The sequence below is a fragment of the Cavia porcellus genome, unplaced genomic scaffold (genome assembly GCF_034190915.1).
Source record: "Cavia porcellus strain 051 isolate PalLab524CR breed Dunkin Hartley unplaced genomic scaffold, mCavPor4.1 scaffold_33, whole genome shotgun sequence".
Classification (NCBI taxonomy): domain Eukaryota; kingdom Metazoa; phylum Chordata; class Mammalia; order Rodentia; family Caviidae; genus Cavia; species Cavia porcellus.
The window spans coordinates 21,770,694-21,794,889 of NW_026947516.1; the positions used below are offsets into that span (position 1 = coordinate 21,770,694).

The window sequence follows — 24,196 nt, forward strand, 5'->3', positions numbered from 1 at the left end:
ACATGAAAAATATACCACAAGCAGGTACATGAACTGGGGTCATAGTAATTTTTCAAAAACTCTTAAAACATATTTGCTAGAGGACATACGTAGAAAAACTTATTTTTGAGTTGCACTATCCCTAACAAAACTATCATATACGGAACAGTTCAAACATTCTTTATAAGGTCACACATAGGGATCTATATACACTATAAATTTAGCAAAACACTTTTAGGTTTACAAGCCTAAATACCCCATGTTTAGGTTATTGAGGAAGACAACTGCCAAGTATGTAGTTCAAGGATGGTTTCTTCTGAGTTATTAAAAACCAGCCCTTGGTCTTAGCTGCATTCGACCTAGGTAAATGCATAGAAATTCCATAGAATAAAAAACAAGAACCACAATGATACACTGTAATGTTTATAGTACCTCATATTTCAAATTCAGAGTTTGCATACTTAGGAAAGAAAATTAGCTGAAGTGGTAGTTTTTTTTGGGATACTGGTAATCAAACTCATGACCTCACATTTGTCAGGCAGGTGCTCTGCTACCTATAAGTGAATACTGCCACCTATAAGTGCTATATCCCCGCCCCCTGAAAGTGGGATTTTAAAAGTTCTTATTTATTTTGTTATGTATTACTTTCCATCACTGAAAAGTTCTCTGGAGACCAACATAGTAAAAGCTCCACAAGACACGTGATGGATCTGCTTTAAAAAGGCGTATAATTGCAATGTAGCTAATGAGGTTTGACTAGCCTAGCCCTATGTTTGTTTTATTAGAAAAGCTGATAAACTAAATAAGGAAGGGTAAACCTAAAATCCCAATACAAGCAAAAACAGAAAAACTCACCAACCAAAACTGTCCACATAATACACCTTATTACAAAGTGAGGCTATAATACACTCTGCAGCATTATTATTTTACTGTACTTCTCACGGTAGCTCTCTTTTCCATTCAGAAATTGGGAGTTGTACTGAGCTTGGAATCTAGGAACTTTTCACTGAGCTATACCCTCAGTCCTTAAATGTTTATAAAGCATTCACAATTACAACTACACACATGACTTCTGAAAATAACATTTTAAAATAAATCTTTCTGTTCTGTAAAAATAGCCTGCATACATATGATCAAAACAATTTTTTCTTGTTTGGGAAATTTTCTATGCACAGTAATTACAAAAAAAAAAAACAAAAAAACAAAAAAACCTCAACAATTACAACAGTATCTCCACTGTTAAGATAAGTGGGTGCCATCTAGTGTTTAACTTCTACAACTAACCTCACAAATTCAAAACTAGTATTAAAACCCAGGTTCTAAAAACTACATTTGGGAAATGCTTCCCCCAACCCATGTTTATGATGGCAAAGTAAAATCATGAGAACAATGTAATGATATCAAAATTAGTATAAAAATAGTCACATGCTACTAAATATGGAAAACAAACCTATTGTTTTAATTCAAATGCAGATTTAGGTCTCCAGTAAACTGTATCAAAATCTTGAGGGAGGGAACATCTAGGTAACCAGAATATACAGTCTGTATAGTCAACAGGCTAGTCAAAAGTTAGGGGTTAATCACAATCTATAATGAATACAAGGCAAATGGTTTATTCAAAACATCAATTTACTTACTGGAGGGGGTCGAAGCAGGAAAGACAATAATGTATTATTTTTTGAAATACATGTGGTCTTCTACTCATAAGCTCCATTACATCAATAGAACCAAACTGGGCTTAACATTTCACTTGAGATGATTCATCATTAACAGTTTTTACAGAAACAAAATACCTTAGAACCAAATCAAAACTGCCTGAATAAATTACGATCATGCTAATGAAAACTTCTTGGAGAGTTATGGCCAAAATCCAAACTGCAGGATAATCTTCTGAAAAACTGGAATGTAAATTGGTGAGTTCAATTTAGATCTGAAAGGGAACAGAACATCAAGTCAAAAGAAAGAATACTTCCACAGACTACTACTACATGTAAGTGGAACTTTATGCCTTAGGCTATCTGGGAAACAGATAATTCCCAGTTCTGGGATGCTGACAGGGCTCTTTATGAGGTCCTTTATAAATGCTGCATATTATAAAGATTTTGTTTTTTGGAGTAATGAGGATTGAACACAGGGCCTCGCACATGCTAATCAAGCACTCATCACTGATCAGTTACACTCCGTCCCCTTTTTAAGTGCTGTCTAGGCTGGCGTCAAAATTGATATCCTCCTGAAGTATGTGTTATTACAGATTAACTACTGTTATTACAGGCATGTGCTACCTCAGCTGGCTAGAATATGCTTAATGAAGTTTAGCATTTTCTTCCTTTCTTTTGGATAGTGATTTGAAATTTTGTATTTTAGATGTGAGAACAGACACAAGGAAACAAGATCTCTTTAAGAACTAGACAAGTGTCCGCTAAAAAAAAAAAAAAAAAAAGAACTAGACAAGTATGTCCTAAATCTCTTCCAGTTAATCTGATGTAAGAGTACAGTAGAACACCTATAAACCATCTGGACAATGTCTCCAGGAAACAGGGTTCTCAGGTGCCGCAGCAGCTTTTCTCTGCGGCAGGCCCCTCTCTTGTACTGCTTCTGCCCTAGACTAAAACCTCTAAAAACATGAATCAAAATAAACCTTTCCTCCTTTAATTTGTTGGTGTCAGGCATTGAGTTCCAACAATGAGAAGAAAGTGACTAATATGGTATTAACAACAGCTTAGTCACAAGAATCGTCTCAGCTCAAGATCTCTAAAGTGAAATATATATATATAAAATAGATGTATCCTTTTCCCATTTTCTATTTTGGATTTTTTAAAAAGGTGCTGAGGACTGAACCCAGGGCCTTGAGCATGCTAAGCACATGTTCTACAAATACCCCTAGACCTATACTGGGTTATGCTTTAAAATGTACATGTTTGCAAAAATAGTACCATGTTTCAAAGTAAACAGGTACATACGTATTGGGGGGAGGGGAGGCACTCAGGTTCTCTATAATTCACAGTTTGGAGATACATCAAAATTTAGACTAAGGATGAATTTAGGGATAGGTATGTGATAAATCTAATGTATGCAGGTTTCAAATCAGATTCAACAATTTGTAGGAAATACCTGAAAAAACTGTATCCTGTATGCATTTTTCCTGACACCTCTCCCCAAACAGCACAACCTTTTATTTAGCATCTTCATGGTATTAGGCATTAGAATCACCTAAAGGCAATCTAAAACATATGGGAAGATGCACGCAGGTTATGTCCAAGTAGTGCAGGATTGTTTTCCTTCCTTTCCTTTGCAGTACTGCGATTAAACTCAGAGCCTTTGTAACTCAGGTACATACATCCCCAGTCCTTTTTAAATTTTTAAAATTTATTCTACTAATTATTATTATTTTGGTGGTATTTGGGGTTAAACTCAGAGGCTTTGCTCTGAAATACAGCAGTACCTTGGTTTTATGATTTTGGGTAAGATGGCTGCATTTGTGTTTGTGTGGGGAAGATGGCCTTGGTCATGTTTTTCACCCAGTGTGGAGTTTGAACAGAAGCAAAATTCTGCCAAATGCTTTTGTTTGTGAACAGAATAAATTGTCTGCAAACAGAAGTGTTTATGAACTGAGGTACTACTGTACAATACCTAGCCTTTTTGAAAATTTTGAGACAATGTTTCTCTAGTGACCCTTCTAGCTCATTTTCCCAGAATGGCATAACTACAGGCATGTACCACCATGGGCAGCTTCAAATACTACACCATTTAAATAAGGGACTTTAGGATCTGTGTGTGTCCGTCCTATAATCAATATCCTGAGGTGACTGTGCAGAACCACATGTGATTTTGCTTAAATCAGATCTACGAAAGACCTGACTTGGCACTTGTGATCAGGAAAAACTGCTCAAGATACTTTGAAATTCTTTGAACAAAATCAAACAGTATTATTTTGGCGTTTTTACACATGGCTGTTTTCTGAACTACATTTTATATAACGGGGGTCGAAACCAGATTTCACAAGTTCCACTGGCTTGAAACAACAATGGTACATTCATGGCTGTCCTACTGGGTGGCTTGTTCCTCTGGTAGTAAAATGGTATTTAATCATTTTTATCAGTGGTACTAATAAAATCAAAATATCATGTGATGGGACAGCCATGCATGTACTACAGGTGGTTTAAACTACCCAGCAGCAAGACATACGAATTACAGCTCTGATGTGAACATGTAAGAGTAACTTGTTACATCAGTAACTAAATTTATGTTGCCAAAAAATCATATCTGAATTTCATTTAAATGCAATAACAGCCTCTTATGGGAACTACTGCTTTATTAGGAAAAACAATACATCTTTCTCAAAATAAACATACTGAAATCAGGAGTTTAATGATAGTGCATACTGAACAGATAAATCATTGGCAAGGCTTTTAATGAAGTTATAATTTCAATGCTTCAACATTAAGCTGGTTCAAATAAGATTATTCTTTAACATACTAATGGCTCACCTGAGCAGGCATGTTCTTTTGATAAGATATTACTTTTTTTTTTTTTTTTTGTCTTTTTCCTTTATTGGTACCAGGGATTGAACTCAGGACTGCCTGCTTGCAAGGCAGGCGCTTATGCCGCTGAGCTAAATCCCCAGCCCCGATATTTCATTTTTTAGATACTGGCTCCATTTCTCTTTCTTTGCAGTGCTAGGGACCAAACCCACCAGCAGGGCCACTATACGTTCTACCACTGAGCTACATAACCTCACTCCTAAGTACTCTTAAGTTATGATTAGAGTATCTGGCATTCATATTGCCAAGGCAAACACTGATTTATTCTGAAGAAATATATATACCTGAATAAGGAAGAAGTATGTAAGAATTCTCAAAGTATAAGGTTGGCTGTTTTCTAAACACTGAGGATTTTAAACAATTGCTAAGTCTCAAAATACAGTCTTATTTAAGTGTTCCAGATTCCCAGAATTAAAAGACCTTCAGAGAAAGGGCTGCTTTCTCTATGGATAACTTACAAACAGAAATCTACTTACATCGTCAATGTCTTCATCATCATCTCCAATGTCATCAAACTGAATTTCATCATCATCTCCAGGACCAAATGTATCAGTTTCATTTATCTTAGCTAAAGACATCACAACAAATATATAATTAAGATGTTACTAAAATTAGTAGCTGCCCACTATAAGTGGGTTTGATAACAAGTACTAAAGTATAAAAGGAATTCATACAAGCCAACTTTGTAATTTAATCAGTTTTCATTTTAAGATACACCTTCCAAATCTCTTATCTACCAAACCTACTATTCACAGCAAAATATTGTGAAGTATTTCATAAAAATTATTGCTCTGTCAAGATGAAAAGTATTTGTTCAATGTTTTTGGTCATTCACATAAGCATTTTTCATTTCTAGCCAAGGCTGGTTCTAATTATGTTAGTTCTGAAGTTATGGTATTTTCCAGATATACTTCAAAAATGTTCTGAGCAGCTGGGCATGGTGGCACATGCCTGTAATATCAGCACTTGGGAGGCTGAGGCAGGAGGACTGTCAAGAGTTTCAGGCCAGCCTGGACAACATAGTGAGTAAAGGCCAGCCCAAACTGCATAACAAGAACCTGTCTCAAAAAAAAAAAAAGTTTGGAGCCATGTGCTACACACTTTATTTCCTTGAGATATGTGTTTCCAGATATGATTATTTCTTAGATCATAAATGCTGATACCTCCAAAATACAGAAAAATAGCTGACAAGTAGAAAATGTAAGCCTATAAAATAGTATATAACGTGTATTTTCCCTCATGAGAGTATGAGAGACTTAAGTTGTCTGTATTAAGAATGCAGTGCTTTTGTATTTAGAAGGGGGAAAACAGAATATCAGTTTAAAAAACTGCAGGTAGCTGAGGATTTAGCTCAGTGGTGTAAGCGCCTGCCTGGCAAGCGCAAGGTAATGCGGTCGATCCCCGTTACCATAAAAACAAAAAAACAAAAACAAAAAACAACAACAACAACAAAACAACTGCAGGTCACTGATACAAGGATAAAATAGATTGAAAACTGGCTTTTTAATGCAAATAAACTCGTATTACTAATTTTGGAAGAATTGCATTATAGTTCAGGCTGGTCCCAAACTTGCAATTTTTCTGCCTCAGCCTCTTGAGTATGGGATTACAGGTACATGCCAACACATTCAGCAGGAATTATTGTTTAAAAAACATATTTGTAGTGCAGGGGGTTGAATACAAGGGCTTACACATGCCAGGGGTGCAGCCTACCACTGAACCACAACCCTGGCCCTTCTTGAAGGAACTTAAAAGTAATTACTGTGGTAAAGTACTTCATTTGGCATTATGCAGAAGCCCAGGAACTTACAAAACATAACTGATTAAAGTATATTTGTCAAAAAGAGAATTGCAATTTTTTTTCTTATAGTATATTATAATAAATCTCCAAAATTCTACAAAAATTCCTTTTTCTAGCCACCATCTGATAAGTTAATTTAACTCAGTCATTACCATGCTCAGGAAGCTCGCCGTAGGCTTTTAAACTTCTTGCTTCATCTGCATTGTACTTAAGAATCACATCAGCTTTGTTATCCTTAAATATAAACAAGTAGGTTTTATAACTGATTATACTAAAATATCAGTTATTTCATAAATCACTTTCAAGTTGAATAAAATAAACTTACTGCTCTGTTACAAATCCTTCTTTTTTTAAATTTTAAAGTTTTAGGCTGGATGTGGTAGGAGTTTCAGGCTGTTGAGATCAAAGACAGGCCTAAACTACACAGGGAGACTCTGTCCTAACAAACCAAACTAAAAACAATTTAAAAATCTAGTTTTCTATCCCTGAACAAGATCCTTGTGTTTAAGCCAGAAGGTTACATGCTTAATTTAATAATGACTAACTAAATACATTTATAGATCTTAACCATAAAAACTCAAATCTTTTAGGTAATAGAAAATTACCCTTGGAATACAAAGTTCCCTAGTACCACAACTGGTAGGTTGATCAAACAATGCAAATAAAAAACTAAGTCTCTGGTATGACCTAAGGAAATCTTTTCAAATAGCTGTACTTCCCAGGTCATGTATCAATCAGAATCTTCTGGAATTTTCACATTTCATGAAGATTAGTGGATATGAACGTGAAGCCCACCAATTTAATTTTAGAAGTTCTTTAGGTATTTCTGATGCAAATGTCTGAGAAATACTGCTTTAAAATATTTACACTTCTCTGTTTGAAAAGAACTTCAGCTAAGGGAGAAAACTGAATTAAGAGCAGTGTCATTAAGACCAGAACTTTAAAATCATGAAATGTATAGAAGCCCATGGAAATCTTGCCACCATGCTTAATTTGATTAAAGAAGCCTGGGATGGGGGCCGAGAATCATTTCTATCAAGTTCCCAGTGATGCTACAGACTTCCCTGAAAGTAGCAGGGTCACAGATGATCATGTGAGATTACACAGAATTGTTCAGTATCACCTGTGACTTCGATCTACTAGATGCCAGCAACACTTCTCCCTCCCCATTAGGACAGCTGGAATTCTCCAGACATTGACAATGTGCCTGCTAGGCACAAAGGCCTACAACTAAGAACCCTATGATTTAAACTGTAGATTTACTTCTTTTTACTTCTCTTTCTTGGTACTGGGGATTGAACTTTGCACTGAGCTACTTTCCCAGTCCTTTTATTATTTATTTTACTAAATCACCCAGTAATCAAACCTGCAATCCTCCTGCCTCAGCCTCCCGGAGTGCTAAGATTATAGGTGGGTGCCACTCAGATGAAATTGTTATTCTGGAATATAAGTTTAAAAATCAAGATTATAATCAAGGGTATAAAAATACAGATATTATCAAATGGGGATGAGTTCCAACAGGTGGACATCAATAGACCTCATATTCAAAATGAATATAAAGTCATGGTTGTTATTAGAGATCATTTTCTTTCCCATGTGCACATCTACACTTACAGTACATATTGGAGCCACACTATATATGTATTGTAGTTACTTATATACTTCTCTTACTCTATATGCCTTTTGTGGGAAGGGAGCTTGATCCATGACTGCGGTATTCCCTACAATAATGGTTCCCAGATTTTTTTTTTTTACAAACCAATAAGTTTTTAAAAATTGGGGGAAGGGTCCATTGTAATATTTTTTTTACTGAGTAAAATTAAATAAAATCAACACTATGTAATAGACTCACACCAAAAAAGGAGAGAACTTTTAAATATAAAAAAGGGGGACCATTCACCTTAATAAAAATTTTGTGTTGACTACATAGATTGGCATTTGGAAGCTATAATCCCTGGAGCACCTAGCACAACATCTAAAACACAACTACATTAGAGAAAGGAAAATGTAGAAAAGAGAGGGGAGGAAGAAAGAAAAAGGAAGGGATGTTATGGGGATGAATAATCAAAGTATGCTACATGCATGTATAAATATGGTAAAATGTCACCCACTAGTCTAGATAAATAACATGCACTAATAGTGATAAAGAAATGGCTCATAAAATTTAAGTGAGTAAACAACAAAGACTTTTAATGTAATTTCTACCTGGTAATCTCGGAGACCAACCAGTATGATGTCTGAGGTATTTATCCAAACCTACAAAAGAAGTCACCAAATGTTATACTCAAAATAAAAATGAAGAATCAACTTCTAAAGGAACATGATTAGTTGAGTAATGAAAAGAGTTAAGATCATGAACAAATACGACTCCAAGTAGTTATCATATAACAGAAAACTACATAGTTGTACCATTTGTCTCTTTCACCTAATTATATATACACAGGTACTAAAACTGTTTTAGCTTAGAAACAGAAGAATTGATATTACCAAACCTTCAAAATCAGAATTGGGACATTTTTGGTCCTGGTGGTTGAAAAAAGGGACCTGCAAAGTAGGCTCCACCCTTAGCCACAGAGTTTGGACTTTCAAACAACATGATTCTTATTTAAATTTTCTCAATACCCTTTACAGCTATCCACTTAACAGGAAATCTAGAATTCAAACAAGGGCCCTTTAACTATCTTTAAAACTGGAATGGTTACCCAGCCTTTTATCCTTTCATAATATTAGCATTTTATTACAAATGGAAGCTATTTGTCTTGCAGAATGACCCCCAATTTGGACTTGCTTGTTACTGCCTCATGATTCAGAATCTGGTTACATATTTTGGGTAGGAATACAACATAGGTGATGTAAATGATTCCTTAAACAGTGGTATCTATATAAAATGACCTTTAGGATCTCGCTCTTTGACTTCAAGGTAAACTCTTGAGCCCATAAAAACTGTAAAGATGGAGAGCTGGGAATGTACTATAGTTCAGCCATGGGGCTTGTACTTAACATTCAAGAGGTCCTGCAGTTGACTGCCAGCATGCACAGGTGCAAACACATACAGACACATGAATGCTATAATCCTCACACCTGCAACCAATTATTTGTTAGCGTAAAACAAATCTCCCCACTTACCTTTTTTCTTAATTTCCCTCTAATGTGACATAACCTCTTCACACCATCAAAACACATTGCTTCTAATCGCCCGTTTCCCAACATCTTGATTACCTGAGCATATTCTGGAGGAGAGGGAGGAAAAGAATATGGGATATTGCTTGATTTTTGATAAAAGCAACTTTAAAAGCTCATGCAAAATTAACAAGACCACATGGTTCTATTGGTTGGGAATAAATACATGCAGTCAATGTATAAATATGTGCAAGAGAATTAAACACCAAGCTACTTAATGGCAGAGAAAAAACCAAGACTCTGTAATGCTGTTTGTATTACAACCTGTCTGTGCTATTAGACATATAATTATCTGCTCATTTTCAGTAAATAGAATGACTACTGTCTTCATGATGGTATGCTCTACCCCGGAGATCAAAGGTGGTTTGTTCCAAAATATACATTATACTTCATCAATCTCTCCCATTCCAATCCTTGTCCAATTTTGTTTTCCCTCAGAATCTTTAGAGGCAAATCTCATGGAAATTTTAGTATAAGTAGCTTAATAATAACAATGTCTTTGTTAATTGCACTGCAAATGGAAAACACCAGGAAGGTGACTATGAGATCTGGGGGTAATCGCACTCAGGGGCACACCAGCCACATTGCTTTAGAACCTTTAGGTATTTTGTTAAGACTATTACAAAGAAGCTATCCAATAACATGTAAACAAAGTCAACTGTGAGGCTGACATATAGAAGTTATCCAGACTGTAGTGAACCTAGTACCTCAAGATGCTCCTTCTAAAGTAGACAAAAAATATGAAGAAAAAGCATTGTGTGCCAACAAGCTCAACTGTTAATGGAGGCAAGAATGACTAAGAAAAAAAAGGTCTTTTAGCCAGAAAACATATTTCATTTTTAGCAGCTTGTACGTACAGCACAAATATATCCACCAAAAGTTGTATAGAAAGACGTAGTGGTGTATGCCTATAATCCAAGCTACTCAAGAGAGTAAGGCAGGTAGATCACAAGTTCTAGGCCAGCCTGGGGAACCTGGTGAGAATTTGTCTTAAAAAACAAACCATTTGGGATGTAGCTCAGAGTGCCCTGGGTTGAATCCTCAATACTGAAGGGGGTAAAAAAAGCTCTCTATTAAAGTGGTAGAGATTAGGAAAACTAAAACATAGACATTTTGCTAGATAATATCAACATTAAATCACTTGATCATGATATGTGAGAATGTTTGACACACACGCAACCGCATCTCAGTGTGAGTAAATGATGAAAGCTTTAGGGAGCTAACTGTAGTAAGATGCAACTTTTCTGTAGGCTTAAAATCACTCAAATATAGGAAAGAAAAGCAAGTGATCTGGTCGGAATTTATTATTGCTATGTATCTGGGTCTTAACCATTCTAAAAAGATCAAATGTTCAATTTTATTTTTTGTATTTTATGAAGTCATACTCTAATGACAATGGAGAATGCAGAGACTTTGGATTCAAATATCCAGTCTAATGAACACACTGTGTAGCACTGTTTAGTGTCAAAAAGGTTCACTAAATCACACAGTTGTCAACCATAGCTTTCAAGGCTGGATCCTTTCTGAACTGTAGAAGTCATTCTTAATTATGACACAAATGTTCACACAAAACAAGGAAACCTGCATTTTTTCAGAAACTCCATTAATGGAGTCTTAATGCAGTCTTAATATGACCAAGAAGGAAGATTACTGAAAGAAAGGCTCTAGAGAAATATAAGAAATGAGAAATGGAGAAAGGCAAATGGGACATGAGATTAACAGCTCAGGATTACCAATAGGATTGCTTTTAAATTTGGAGATTGAATTCCATATTTAAAGAAAAAATGTTACAAGCACTTACCTTGTCCATCCTCTTTGAACACCAATTCTCTTTTTTCAGATTCATTCTCATTCTTACCTCTGCGCCTGTTTTTACCTCCTTTACCTAATGGTTAAGAGAAAAGACAGAAAAAGACATCAAGTATGTGCAAAGCAGTACGAAGAGAAACTGGATTAAGGCTTATAAAACTACCTTTTAAAATTATTTCAATTTAAAAATTCATCTAATTTGGTTAGCCGATTATCTTAAATTTATAATCTTCCATCATGTTAAATGTCAATATATGACCCTATCTGCTGCATGGAATTTCTCTGAGAAAAACCACAAACAAATAGCATATATTATATAAAAGTACAATGTAAAGAAAAAAACATACCCTAGCACATGATGTTTCCAAATAAAACTGTAATAACATACATGGTGTGATTTAAAAATAATATTTACATTTAAACTTTTTTTGTAGTAAAAGACAGTGCCATTAACCCCCTCTCAGAATATCTCCTCCTACTCTCACCGCAACCTCTGGTGTCAAATCCACTCATCTCATCATTTTTGAAACTTTGTAAAACCCCCTCATGAAAGAGGACTTCCAGAAGGTATTCAGAAAGTGGCAAGAATGATGAAATAAGCAATACTGTAAGTGAGGGGGGGTATTTTGAGGGAGATTCATGATGTGTCTTTTACTGTAGTAACTATTTCTCATAAATTAAATATTAAATATTTTGATCACATCATGTAAAAATTCTTCTATGCTAAAAGCTTGGATGTTTTCTGAAGCCAGGCCCTATACAAGGAACCTGATGTTTTCCAAATGAGGCAAGAAGAATGGGCAGAGCAATGATGTTCTTCAACTTGCTATAAGAGAATGCCATACTTGTTGAAATTTCCATTTAAAACTCAATTTGCACCGGGTGTTGTGGCATGCCTATAATTCTAGCACTGAGGTAGGAAGATCACAAGTTCAAGGCCAGTCTGAATTATATAGTGAGATCCTGTCCCAACCAACAACCCTAACAACTTCAGTTTATTTGCTTTTACTTGTCATTCTTGTTTCTCTTATATGACTAGTGATACTCCTCTGAACTATTATGCCACAATGCCGTCTACTTAGTTGGCATGATGATCATCCTATGAAATGACATTTACTCCTGATTTATCCAGTAAGTGTACTGAAGCTCCGAGAAGATAACTCACTTAAAATTATGGTCAAAGTGCAGTCACCTGTACACCCCTTAATCCTTTACTGTGCCTAGTTCCTACATTAGATTACCTCTCCATAGCATTATGTTCTCATTTCACAACCAAAATATACTGGATCTTGATAAGTTTTAATAAAATGTCACTGAACAAACACACTGACTTTGTGGTGACAGAATAATTCCAACAACTCCAAGAGTTTGAGTTTTGTAAGGTGTAGCATACAATGGATATTTGAAGTTATAAAGCAAAATACCAATTGCCCCAATTTGGAAGCAACTAAGATGTCTCCTTCAGTAAGTGAAGAGATAAACTGAACATCTACACAATGGAGTAGTATTTCATGATAAAAAGAAGCTATTAAGCCCTGAAAAGACACTGCTAACTGAAAGAAGCCAATCTGTATAGGTTACATACTGTATGCTTGTATATGACATCCTGATAGTACAACTGCAGTTCATAGGCCTGTCATCAAGCTCAATTTTGAATAAAATTCAATCTACCAGCCAAGCATGGTACTACTGATTTTAAATCACCAATCTTCTAGGATGTATGAACTATATTTGATTGGTTCATGGAAGGTTTGCTGTCTTTGTTATTTTTCTGTGGTTGCTGAGACAACCATAGTTAAAAGGGGGAAAGGTTTGTTTAGCTCACAGTTTGTGGACCTGAACTGTTGCTGTAATCTCAGCACCTGAGAGGCTAACACAGCAGGGTCACTGCAAGTTGCTAGCCTGGGCTGCATAGTGAGCTGGAAGCCAGCCTGAACTACAGAGTGAGACCCTGTCTCAAAAACAAACCAAAACAACTCCCCAAAGGAACCCTCACCTTATCTTCTTTTCACAAAGATGGTCCTCAACACTCATGTTTGTTATATGACCCTACTAACCATATTGATAACCACTGGGTAATAATGTCAGCCATTTAATTGTCACAATCATCTCATGAGGTAGTAACAGATGTTTAATTCCAGTTTAACAATACATTCACCTCAGAGAACTCACTTAAGATTTGTCAGTAAGCAGGGTGAACAAATTCATTCCCAATCCTTTTTGCTCTTAGTTCCCACATTCAGGTACTGCTCCACATTATTACATTCCCACTCTACCACCTAACCCACACTAGCAGTCATTCCCAAAAATTGGGTAAAAGGCTCTAAGTGGTAGTGACACCAAAAGCTTAGGCGAAGAACTTGGAAGCTGCAAAAAGTCAACTCAGAACATTCTCCTGGCCATCGCGAACATAGACATCTAAATTATTATTTTGTTTGCAGAATTGAACCCAGAGTCTGGAACATGCTAGAAAAGCACTCCCAAGTTCCAGACATCTAAATTCTTCAATCAGTGCACTTTCTCCCTCCTGGGGCAGTCTCACATTCTTGTGTGCTACTGTCAGATGGGCCTCTAAAACTTCCTGATCCATCCCAATCCTTAGAATTCTGTATTTCAGACATTCTTAGGCCACATCAAAACTGGTTTCTTAGAATTATTTAAGCCAGCCAGGCGTGGGGACTCATGCCTGTAATCCCAGCACTCGGGAGGCTGAGACAGCGAGTTCAAGACCAGCCCGGGCTACAAAGTGAGCTCAAGGCCGGCCTGAACTGCATAGCGAGACCCTGTCTCAAAAAGACAAAAAAAAAAGCCATTTTGCAGGCCAGATCTCCAACTTAATAAAGTACAAGCTGCACTAGGGCCAGGATCACATTTGATCTCTTCAATGAGTTACATGCCAGTTTGGCAAGTGTAATGGTTGATGCATTTGCTTCAATTTTTCAGAAGTTTAGAAGCTTAAACTAAACCACTCAGCAGGGAGCCAGGGTTCTTACTATGTAAATGTCTTCATCCTGTGCAAGAGGAGGGCATTGAGATGATGTGGGTTTACAGGATCCACCCTAGGGTGGAAAGTCTGCATATATACAAGGGAGAGAAAGAGGCTTGCTCTCCTCCTTTTGCTCTTGCTGCTTTTGTTGTCTTCTGCTGCCTTGATGTGTTGCCCCTGAGCCATGACACCCTCCTGCCTTGGAGCCAACTGATTATGTCCTGAAATTTAGGTCCACAAACTGTGAGCTAAATAAACTTTTTCCCCTTTTAACTTTGGGTGTCCCAGCAACCACAGAAAAGTAACCAAGACAGCAAGCCTTCAATGAACCAATCAAATGTAGTTCATATATCCTAGAAGACTGGTGATCTTAAAATCATAGTAGTACCATTTCAAAGAGCAGGAGCACCTCATCCCATATGGTCTTTGTGAGTAGGTCAAAGGATGTTTCTTTTCCTCATTTGAGGATGGATTTCTAAGAATTTCTAGAGGAAATAAACTGGTAAGAATAAATTCAAAAGTCACACAACACATAGTCCATATCAATTTTTGCCCATATTTGTGTTAACTACCACAAAATTACATTTACAGAGATTCTGGACTTTCCAATGAAGACAGGAAAGTAAGTGTAAGTTTATTTCTGTATTACCAAATTTCATAAAATTCAGAAATCTTGAAAAGTACCCCATGAATAACCAAAATAAGAATAGTCCCTAAACTAAATTAAAATTCTCTCAGATTCCCCTTTTAAATCCAACAGAGGTATTTTGGAGAAATTCCCACGTGGAATCTTCCTTAAGCAAGACAAGAGGATAATGAACTAGATGAATTTAGTGCAGAAGTCATGTCCTCTTGCAACCAAAGGGGAAACCTATTATTTATCTAAGGGTGGCTTCAACAATATAGGGAGATGATTTAGTCTAACAAATATTTATTGAGCATCTTCTAAGTTTCAAATACTAGCAAACCAATATAATTAAAACAGATGCTATTCCTGTCCTTCAGCAAGGTGTAGTGGTGTACGCCTGTAATCCCAGCATTCCTGAGGCTGAAGCAGGAGCATTTCCACAAATTCAAGACCAACTGGGGCTTCACAGTGAGTTCAGACCAGCCCCTGGGCTACATAGGGAGACTGCCTCAAAATTTAAAGTTTACAGCCTAGTGAAATAACTGGGTATTTAATCAGCAGAAATGAAGATGAGAATAAAATATCTACTGATGTAATCCAACTACCATTTCAAAATAATCGATTTTACAGATTAAAAGAAAAACTGTAAGACTTTTAAAATGCTATGCTATCACACCATCTTTCCTGTAACAATTAGTAGTAAAAATTCTTGCCATAAAAAAAGACCTGGAAGTTTGATTTCTGAGGGCAGTATTGGTGAGTGGCCTGAGAGGACTGCACCAAGTCATTGATAAACTGATGGGAGTATCCTTAAGGATGTGAGTAATGACGTCTACAAAGACTAAATGAGGAAGAATGCCAGGCGCCAATCAAGTAGTAAGCAGATTTCACAAGCAGACTTGAGTCAGGGAAGAAGGTTCTAAGATGAACACCCAAAAGAAACTTCTGATATGCTCCTCCTTTCCTGTAGGAAATACAATTTTCCCTATTTCTATTCGCACAATTTTCTTCGATAAATTCTAAGGATATTAGAACTAACAGAAACACTCTAAGTCTATAATAAGGGGAATTTCCTTAGAAGTGTTCTCTTTTAACTTTGGTGAAGTCTTCTATTTTGGAAATCCCCAATACACTTATTTTATACCCATCATAGACACACGTGAAGCAAAAGTATCAAACTTAGGTCACTATAAAGAAATGCAGCAAAGTCCTTAGCGATAAATCTTAATGCATTAAGGAGAAAAAATATCTCAAGGCATCGCCCGCTGTTTCAAGGGACCAAGGGACAGCCTCAATAATACTGAACACTGGATAAATCAGCCCATGCAGGAGTACCAGATGGGCACAAGAGAAGACATGATCCTTTTAAAGTTTAGAACCTCTCACGGGGATTAAACTCCGAAGCCCGGTGAAACTAAAGGAGGAACTCATCTGCGATGCCCAGGAGGTCCAGTGGCGGTGCCCCTTAAGGTCCCTAACGCGCCGCCATAACCTGGCGCGAATCAGGGGCCAAAGCCCACATTCTCTCAAGGGAGGCCCCACAAAAATGGCGTCGGCTCCACCCCAATGTGATCAAACTGGGCAACACTAGTAACTTCCCCTCCTCTCTCAGCTCAGAGTCGCATGCGGCCCGGCCAGCCCCTGGCAGGCAGGGCGGGAAGGCAGGAAGGTCACTGGGGCCTGGGTTGATCCGGAGGCCGCGGGCAGGCCCGGGGAAACCAAGCCGAGCCAAGCCATAGCCTCGGGTCCACACGGCATTACCTTTATTCTTGGGCATGGTGGTAACGACAGCGGGGCTGCTTCTTTGACTTCTTCCCGGGTGGCTGAGGCGTGGACGAGGGACGCAACGGATGCAGCGAAGGACCGCGTGGAACTAGGCTAGCACTGGAGGCCCTGCAGCGAGCGCGGGAGTCTATCAAGCTAGATCTACCAAGATCCGCTAGCGCCCACGCTCAGCAGCAGCAAATGGCGTCGAAGCTACTGGCGTTGATTTTCCCCGCCTCCTGCCGCCTGTGAGGCCAGTCCTCTACCCGCCTCCCCAACCCTGTTACAACCACCCTATCCCCGCCCCGGCTACAAGGCACAGGCGTGGCCAACTGACCCTTATTGTTACAACCCAGGGAGAAGCTTTCTCCCTGCAGCCGCCGGATTGGACATAGCGGGAGGGGGGGGGGGACGGGGAAGGGCCAGAGAAAATGGGCGGGGCTTACGCCATAGTAAGGGGCGGGCTGAAGTAGCGCCGGCTCCTGATTGGCCTTCCCCTTTCTTGCTTTGTAACAAACCTGCTTCTTGAGGTTAGACAAGTTGCTGACTCATTAACTTCGGAGTTAGCTCACGTTTAGCTTGGCTATTTGACCTGCCTAGCCAGTCTGGGAACCTGATGGGAGGGGTTATGGCTTTCTGTCATCCATTACCAAAGCACATTTCCATGACACTTGTTGCTACTTTTAAAATATCTATCTTGGTTCCTTATTGTAAACCTTCCCAGGTAGAGACCACATCTCATTACCAGCACTTAACAGAATGACTGGCTCAAAGTGGATGCTCAATACTCGCAGGCAAAAAGAAAGAGAAAAAGAAGACTTAAATTTTGTGTTAGGAGCCCAAATGCCCCCTTCCAAAATGCATATATGAAAGTTCTAACTCCAGAACTTGAGCATATGACTATTTGGAGATATGGTTTTAAAGTGATGATTACTTTGAGATGAGGCCATTAGGCTGGGAACAATCCAGTATGACTAGTATCCTTATAAGAAAAAAAGATACCAGACCAAACATGGTGGTATATACCTGTAATCTTAGCATTTGGGAGACTGAGGCAGGAGAATGCCACGAGTTTGAGGCCAGCTTGGACTACATAACCAGACAGTGTTTCAAAAAGCAAGAAAAGAAAAAGAAATTCAGACAGTCATAAACGGAGAACAGCATGTGAACAAGAAGGTAGTTGTCTAGAAGCCATAGAGAGAGAACTCAGAAGACAGAAACTCTGTTCCTTGATCTTAGGGTTCTATCCTTCAAAACTGTGAGAAAGTAAATTTCTGTTGCTTACGCCATCCAGTCTGTGGTACTATAATTTGTTATGGCACTGCTAAGCAAGGTACTACAGTTGGCTACACAGTTGGCTGGGTGAATAGTTTCAATTTAAAGTAAATGTATTTTAAATAAATAATCTTTCTGCAAACAGTAAGGTTTTAACATCATCTGTCTAGGGGAGTGGACATACTTAGATGACAGAGAAATAAAGTATAGTTGAAAGGGCAGGGGTCTGTGAATGAAATAAAATAGAATAGGGGCCTCATTAGGTCTTCTAGCTAATCCTGACTAGAAGGAGTTAAAGACAAACTTTACTAGAGAAATTCCTCTTGGAAGCAGGTCAAGGATGGGAGTAGGAAAAGAAAGAAAAACTACATAAAGAAAGGCACCAAATGACCTTGGGACTTGCACTAAGGGGCCAGAGAAAGAACTGATGGGACACAGAGAGAAAGCCAAGTACACAAACAATAAACCAATCCACTTAGTTATGTGTGTACTCACTTGAGAGTCACTGTATTATTACTCTAGGGTCATTACAGAGTACACTAGGTGTCCAAATGCCCCCTTACTAACTCTAAGCTAACCATAGATAAGGTACCTTCCTTACCATCTAGTCATCTACTCCAAAGGTAAGGCCTTAAAAGGTCGGTCAAGGACAAGTAAAACAGACAGAAGCTATACTCAGACCACTGAAAGAAATGATGGTAAGCAGAGGTGCCTGCAAGCCAATCCAGTTATGGCAAATTCTAGGGGATTGGAGGGTCTCTGACTGCCTCTTTAAAAGCAGCTGGGAATGAAGAGCCAGTAGGTCTTCCATCTTTCCAGAGCTCCCTATTCTGATTCTTCCTTTCCAAAGTAGATGTCTTCTCTCTTTTTCCCCTTCCTTTTTCACTTTACAAATAAAATGTCTTTCTTTTGTTAAACTGTATGCCTCTAATTATTTTTTTTATTGGGGCTAAGTTTACAATCCCAGTTGGCTGCACAGACAACAGCAGTGGTTCTTGTCCCCCAGATTTGACAGTCATCTAACACAGTAATTCTCTGCTGGGGACATATGGCAGTGTCTGGAGATATTTCTGACTGTAACAATTAGTGGAGAGAGGCAGCAATGTTTGTATCTAGTGGCCAGAGGTCAGGGATGCTGTTAAACATCCTACTATAACAGGCTTTAGTGAGACAGGAGTTAGGATTCTACTAGGTAGGAAGGACGGCATCCATAAAATGGAGTCAGGAAGTCCAAATTTGAGTCTGCTTAGTTCTGATCCTCCAGGGATCTTAACAAAAACATCTGTCAAGTGTCCTTCAGTTGTACAGAACCTCCCCTTAGCATGATCAGGCAAGCAAGGGTGCTTGTGCCCTGTGTGGACACTGCGTAGATTGGACTGTAAGAAATAGGTAGTCTCCTATAGGGTAGAGTTTATAGCGCTTACATATAACAGCTCAAGCTCCCTTCTAAATCCTTTAAAAACCTCTAGACAAAGAGCCCTTGTAGATATCTTAGTCAGAACCCCCTCCAGCTATTGGGAGCTTTATGTCTTTGCCTTTATTATATCTTTTACTGTTTTTGCCTTTTTATCTTTCATTTTTTATGTTTGTGTCTTTTAAATTAATTTGTTTGCACCTTTCCTCTTTTGTGCTGCAGTTTCATTCTTTATCACTGTAGGACATTTCTAGTTCTCAAAACTGGGGAAGATGCACTGATGTTTGTATCCAGTGGGCAGAGGGAGGGATGCTGTTAATCATGCTACAATGCGCAGTACAACCAGTTCAAAGACAAAATGACAAAAGAGCTGAAGTTTAGAAACCCAATGACCAAAGATGTACTTCTCAGAGGCAAACTGAGACATGATGGGGCACTCAAAAGTCATTTTTATTTCTGCTTGCAGTATTTTGGGATTTATGCAATTAAGGGTGAAATGGTGTCTTTATGAAATGTATTTAAATTTTGCTTTAAGTTCAAGTGATTATGAAATTGGGATTTGGAGTTACAGGGACCTCTAATCCAAGCTCTGTAGAACATTTTTACTCTATGATTTTGGACAATTTACTTAATCTTTTTATAAGCCACTCAATTTTGCCATCTGTAAATTAGGTGCAGGAATGATACTGACGATATTGTATCATTGCAGTAATTAAACTGATATAATGCATTTGGTGTTTAGCACTTGTGCCTCGTACACAATAAATAATCAGTTACACTTCAAGTGTCAGGAAGTCTAAATATTTAAAACCTAAAAGTCTCTGTCAATTACCTGATACAAAGCCTTAAAGGAGAAAATAAACATCAAGCGTCATTTATCTACCATAGCATGGTTCCCACAGCTGACCAATCATTAGAATCACAAGGAAGGAGATAAATGATGTAGACATGTGGGGAAAATATGTAGGCAGAGAAAACACAAAGGGCAAAGACCCTCAGTGGAAGCATGTGTGACATGTTCAAGAAATAACAAAGTTGGACATGGTGGCACAAACCTGTAATCCCAGCACTCAGAAGGCTGAAGCAGGAGGATTTCAAGTTTGAGGCCAGCCAGGACTCCATAGTGTGTCCCAAGACAGCCTGGGCTACAGAGCACAATTCTGTGTTAAAAAAAAGAAAGAAAGAAAAAGCAAAAGAAAGCAAACAAGCAAGAAAGTGAGAATGAGCTGGGCATGGTGGCATGCACCTGTAATCTCAGCTACTCAGGAGGCTGAGATAGGCTCGCTTGAGCCCAAGAGTTCAGGACCATCCTGGGCAACATAGTAATATCCTGCCTAAAAAAATAAAAAATATGTCGGGCGTGGTGGTGCATACCTGTAATCCCAGCACGGTGGGGAGGGGGCGGGTTTAAAGAAGTGCAGTGAGTTTGAGGCCACCTTGGTGGGCTATGTAGTGAGCTCAAAGGCAAGACCCTATCACAAAAATTAAAACAGAAAAAAGGAAAAGAAAAAAATGCATAAAGGCTAGTGCAGATGTAGTTGGCCAAGAGGAAAGTTTGGGGAGATAAGATCAAAATCAGAGAGGCAAGGAGATCAGATCATTTGTTGTGATTCTCAGTAGGGTTCAAACAAATCATTGTGGTTTCTGTGTTAAGACTGTAGGGAGCTGGGTGGAGTGGTATACACTGAGGCAGGAGGAGTGAAAGTTTGAGCCTAGCCTGAGAAATTTAGCAACTTAGATCCTGTCTCAAAATAAAAAATAAAGCTGGGTCTGGTGCTGAACATGTGTAATCCCACCGCTCAAAAGGCAGAGGCAGATGGATTTCTGAGTTTGAGGCCAGCCTGGGTTACACAGTGAGTTCAAGGCCAGCTTGGGCTACATAGTGAGATCCTGTCTCAAAAATGAATGAATGAATGAATAAAAAGGCTGGAGATGTAGCTCAAAGCAAACACCCTGGGTTCAATCCCCCGTACTGTAAAGAAAAAAAAAAAGATTAAGTGAACTAAAACCCATTAACTTGTACATTTTTAATGGGTGAACTTCATGTTTTTGCATTATATGTCAATAAAAAAATAGGAAAAATAAAATAACCAAGCCAAGGAAACCAAGGAAAAATAAAATACAAATGGCACTGATAATTTATCTGAGATTAGAAAACAAAAGCTTACAGTGGTATCAGTTTGCAAAATTTTATGGTTTCTTCCAACATAGTATCCAAAACTGTACATACAGACTAATATAGAGTGGTGGTGTTTGCCACTACTCCATATTAGCCAAAATGATCCAAGATTTGAGTTTTTCCTCATGGGTGCAGTATAAAGGCAAAGATGTAGGAAAATTCAGGGTGCTTCTGACAGGAATGCTCAGATGACCAACTTTGAGACCATGAGGTTCAGTCTGTATAGAAAAGGAAATAAAGACAGGGGACAGTCGGGGTGCAAGGGTGTGCATTATAACCCCCACTACCGAGGAACCTGAAGTGAGACAATTGTAAATCTGAGTCCAGTTTGGACAACATAGTGAGACCTGATCTCTAAAAGAGAACAAAACAACACCAACAACCCAAACTCTATAAAGAATGAAGATAAAATTCAAATCCCTATATGATTGATTATACCTTTGACAATCTGGCCTCCATCTCTTGAACCTCATGTCTTGCTCACATATCTTTTCTCACATCTCTTATTTTAATCTCCAGTCACACAACTTATTTTCTTCAGTGCCTTCAATTCTCTCTGTACAGTATAACTTATTCTAACATTCCCCTTTTCCCTTTTAAGGTCTCAGTGTATTTATTGCTTCTTTAGAATATCTGCTCTTATTCCCAAGGCAGCCTTGATACATATTTCTGTACTTTTAAAAACCTACCTTTTTAAGTGTGTCAAGTCTACCAGTTGAGAGTGCATTAAAACAAAGCTACAGAAGCATGACCATGGCAAATATTACCACTCTATGTTAGTCTAAGGAGCGACAGAGGTAGATTAATGAACACCAAAAATGCCCATATTGAACTCCAAATTCCTGTAGACTGTGAATATGTTACCTCACATGGCAAAAGAAAATTAAAGTTGCAAGTGCAATGAAAGCTGCTTATCAGTTAACCTTGAGATGGGATGAATATCCTAGATTACTCGGATATAGCAGGTTAACCTTCAGATGGGGTGAGTATCCTAGATTACTCGGGTACACCAGATCTAATTACATGAGTTCTTAAAAATGGAAGAGGAAAAAAAAAGAGAGGCAGAAGATGGGTCAGAGATGCATGTGAGCAGAACTGAACCATTATTGCTACCGTTTTATTACCTCCCATGGTGTGGATCAAACATACTGCCTTCTACATGCTAGATAAGCCCTCTACCACTGCTCTACATATCCAACCCTATTGTTACTTTTGAAGATGGAGAAAAGAGGCCCCAGTCAATGAATGCAGGATACTTTCAAGAGCTGGAAAAGGGAACGTATTTTCCCTAGAACCCCCAGAAATATTCTGCTAAAATCTTGATTTTTGCCCATTGAAACCTGTATTGGACCTGTGCCATAATAAATTTCCATTGTGGTAATCTCTTAAAATTGATAGAAAACATTCTTACACTGTCCTAGTATGATGCCAAATATACACAACTCCATATTGTATCCTGAATACTAGTGCAAATTAATTCAAGTGTGTAGTCCCTCTAAATCAGCTGTTATGGGCTGAATTGTGTCTTCCCAAATTTATATGTTGAAGTCTCAACTCCCAGTTCCTCAAGATTAAATGTCACAGTATTTGGACAGAAGGCCTTTAAAAAGGTTGACTGAATTAGACGACAGTATTAGATTAGGGCTCTAATGCAATATTACTAGGATTCTTAAAAACGTAGAATGGGCTGGGGTGTCGCAAGAGGCCCTGGGTTCAAAATAAAAAGAAAGAAAAAAGAAAAGGAACACCAGCAGCTTGTATGCCCACAAGATCAACCACAGGCAGAGGCAGCAGGCGGGGGCCATGAGCAAGCTGAAGAGGTGTCTAAGAGCCAGGTACCTTGATCATGGACCAGATTCCAGAACTTTGAAAACAGAAATGTCTATTGTTTAAGTCACTGAGTCTGTGACACTTAGTATAAAAGTACTAAAAAAGTCAAGTAAAAAGAAAGGGTTCATTTGTGGCCTATATAATATACTCCATATCAGGAATCAATACCCTCAAATTTCCTTTCAAATGTGCTAATGCGATTCACTAGCAAAAAGAAAAGGGAAAGTCCTTTTACAATGCTTTTAACATGACAGACTTGGTCTTTAAGATGATTTTATTTTGGGAAAACTTGGAATTTTTACTTTTATGAGGTATGACTGGGGCTCATTAAATTGTATAAATAATGAACAGACACATGAAAGAATAATGAATGGATGTTGCAAAAACAAATGACTTCCTTTGTTTGAATAAGGTCTCCTCATATAATGCTTAAAAGGAAACTTGCCCTTTAATTCTGAATCCAAAATACACTAGAATGAAGGAGAAAAAGGGGCATGTTGGGAGCTAAGTCCAGTAGTTCTGAACTTAAAAATAAGAATGTTTCACCCCTGCCTGCCAATTACCTTGTATCCTTTGAATCACTAATGGTGTCCAGTAAAATGTATCATGTATCCTTTATGTGAATCTGACAAATCATGAGGACAGCAAGACAATGCACAGCAACATTATTTTGTACTTCTTAATGCAGAAATATTCCTGTTTTAAATTCTAGCAATACAATTTCACAAATACACTTCAGATAGAATAATTTGCTATTTTAAGAGTTTAATCATAATATAATCAAAAATAATCTGATAAAAGGGACATACA

At 38.0% G+C, this 24,196-nt stretch overlaps 1 protein-coding gene across 1 annotated transcript; it reads right to left on the reverse strand.

The window, feature by feature from the left end:
• Positions 1–1,415: 1,415 nt before the first annotated feature.
• On the reverse strand, positions 1,416–16,943 carry Eif1ax (eukaryotic translation initiation factor 1A X-linked). The gene is made up of 7 exons (XM_003466419.5): positions 16,686–16,943; positions 11,303–11,386; positions 9,448–9,551; positions 8,527–8,577; positions 6,474–6,555; positions 4,997–5,088; positions 1,416–1,909 (listed from the first exon to the last, which is right to left on the reverse strand). Exons 1-7 carry the CDS (start codon positions 16,699–16,701, stop codon positions 1,904–1,906), a joined length of 435 nt encoding a protein of 144 aa, XP_003466467.1. The 5' UTR covers positions 16,702–16,943; the 3' UTR covers positions 1,416–1,903.
• Between the last annotated feature and the right edge of the window lie 7,253 nt (positions 16,944–24,196).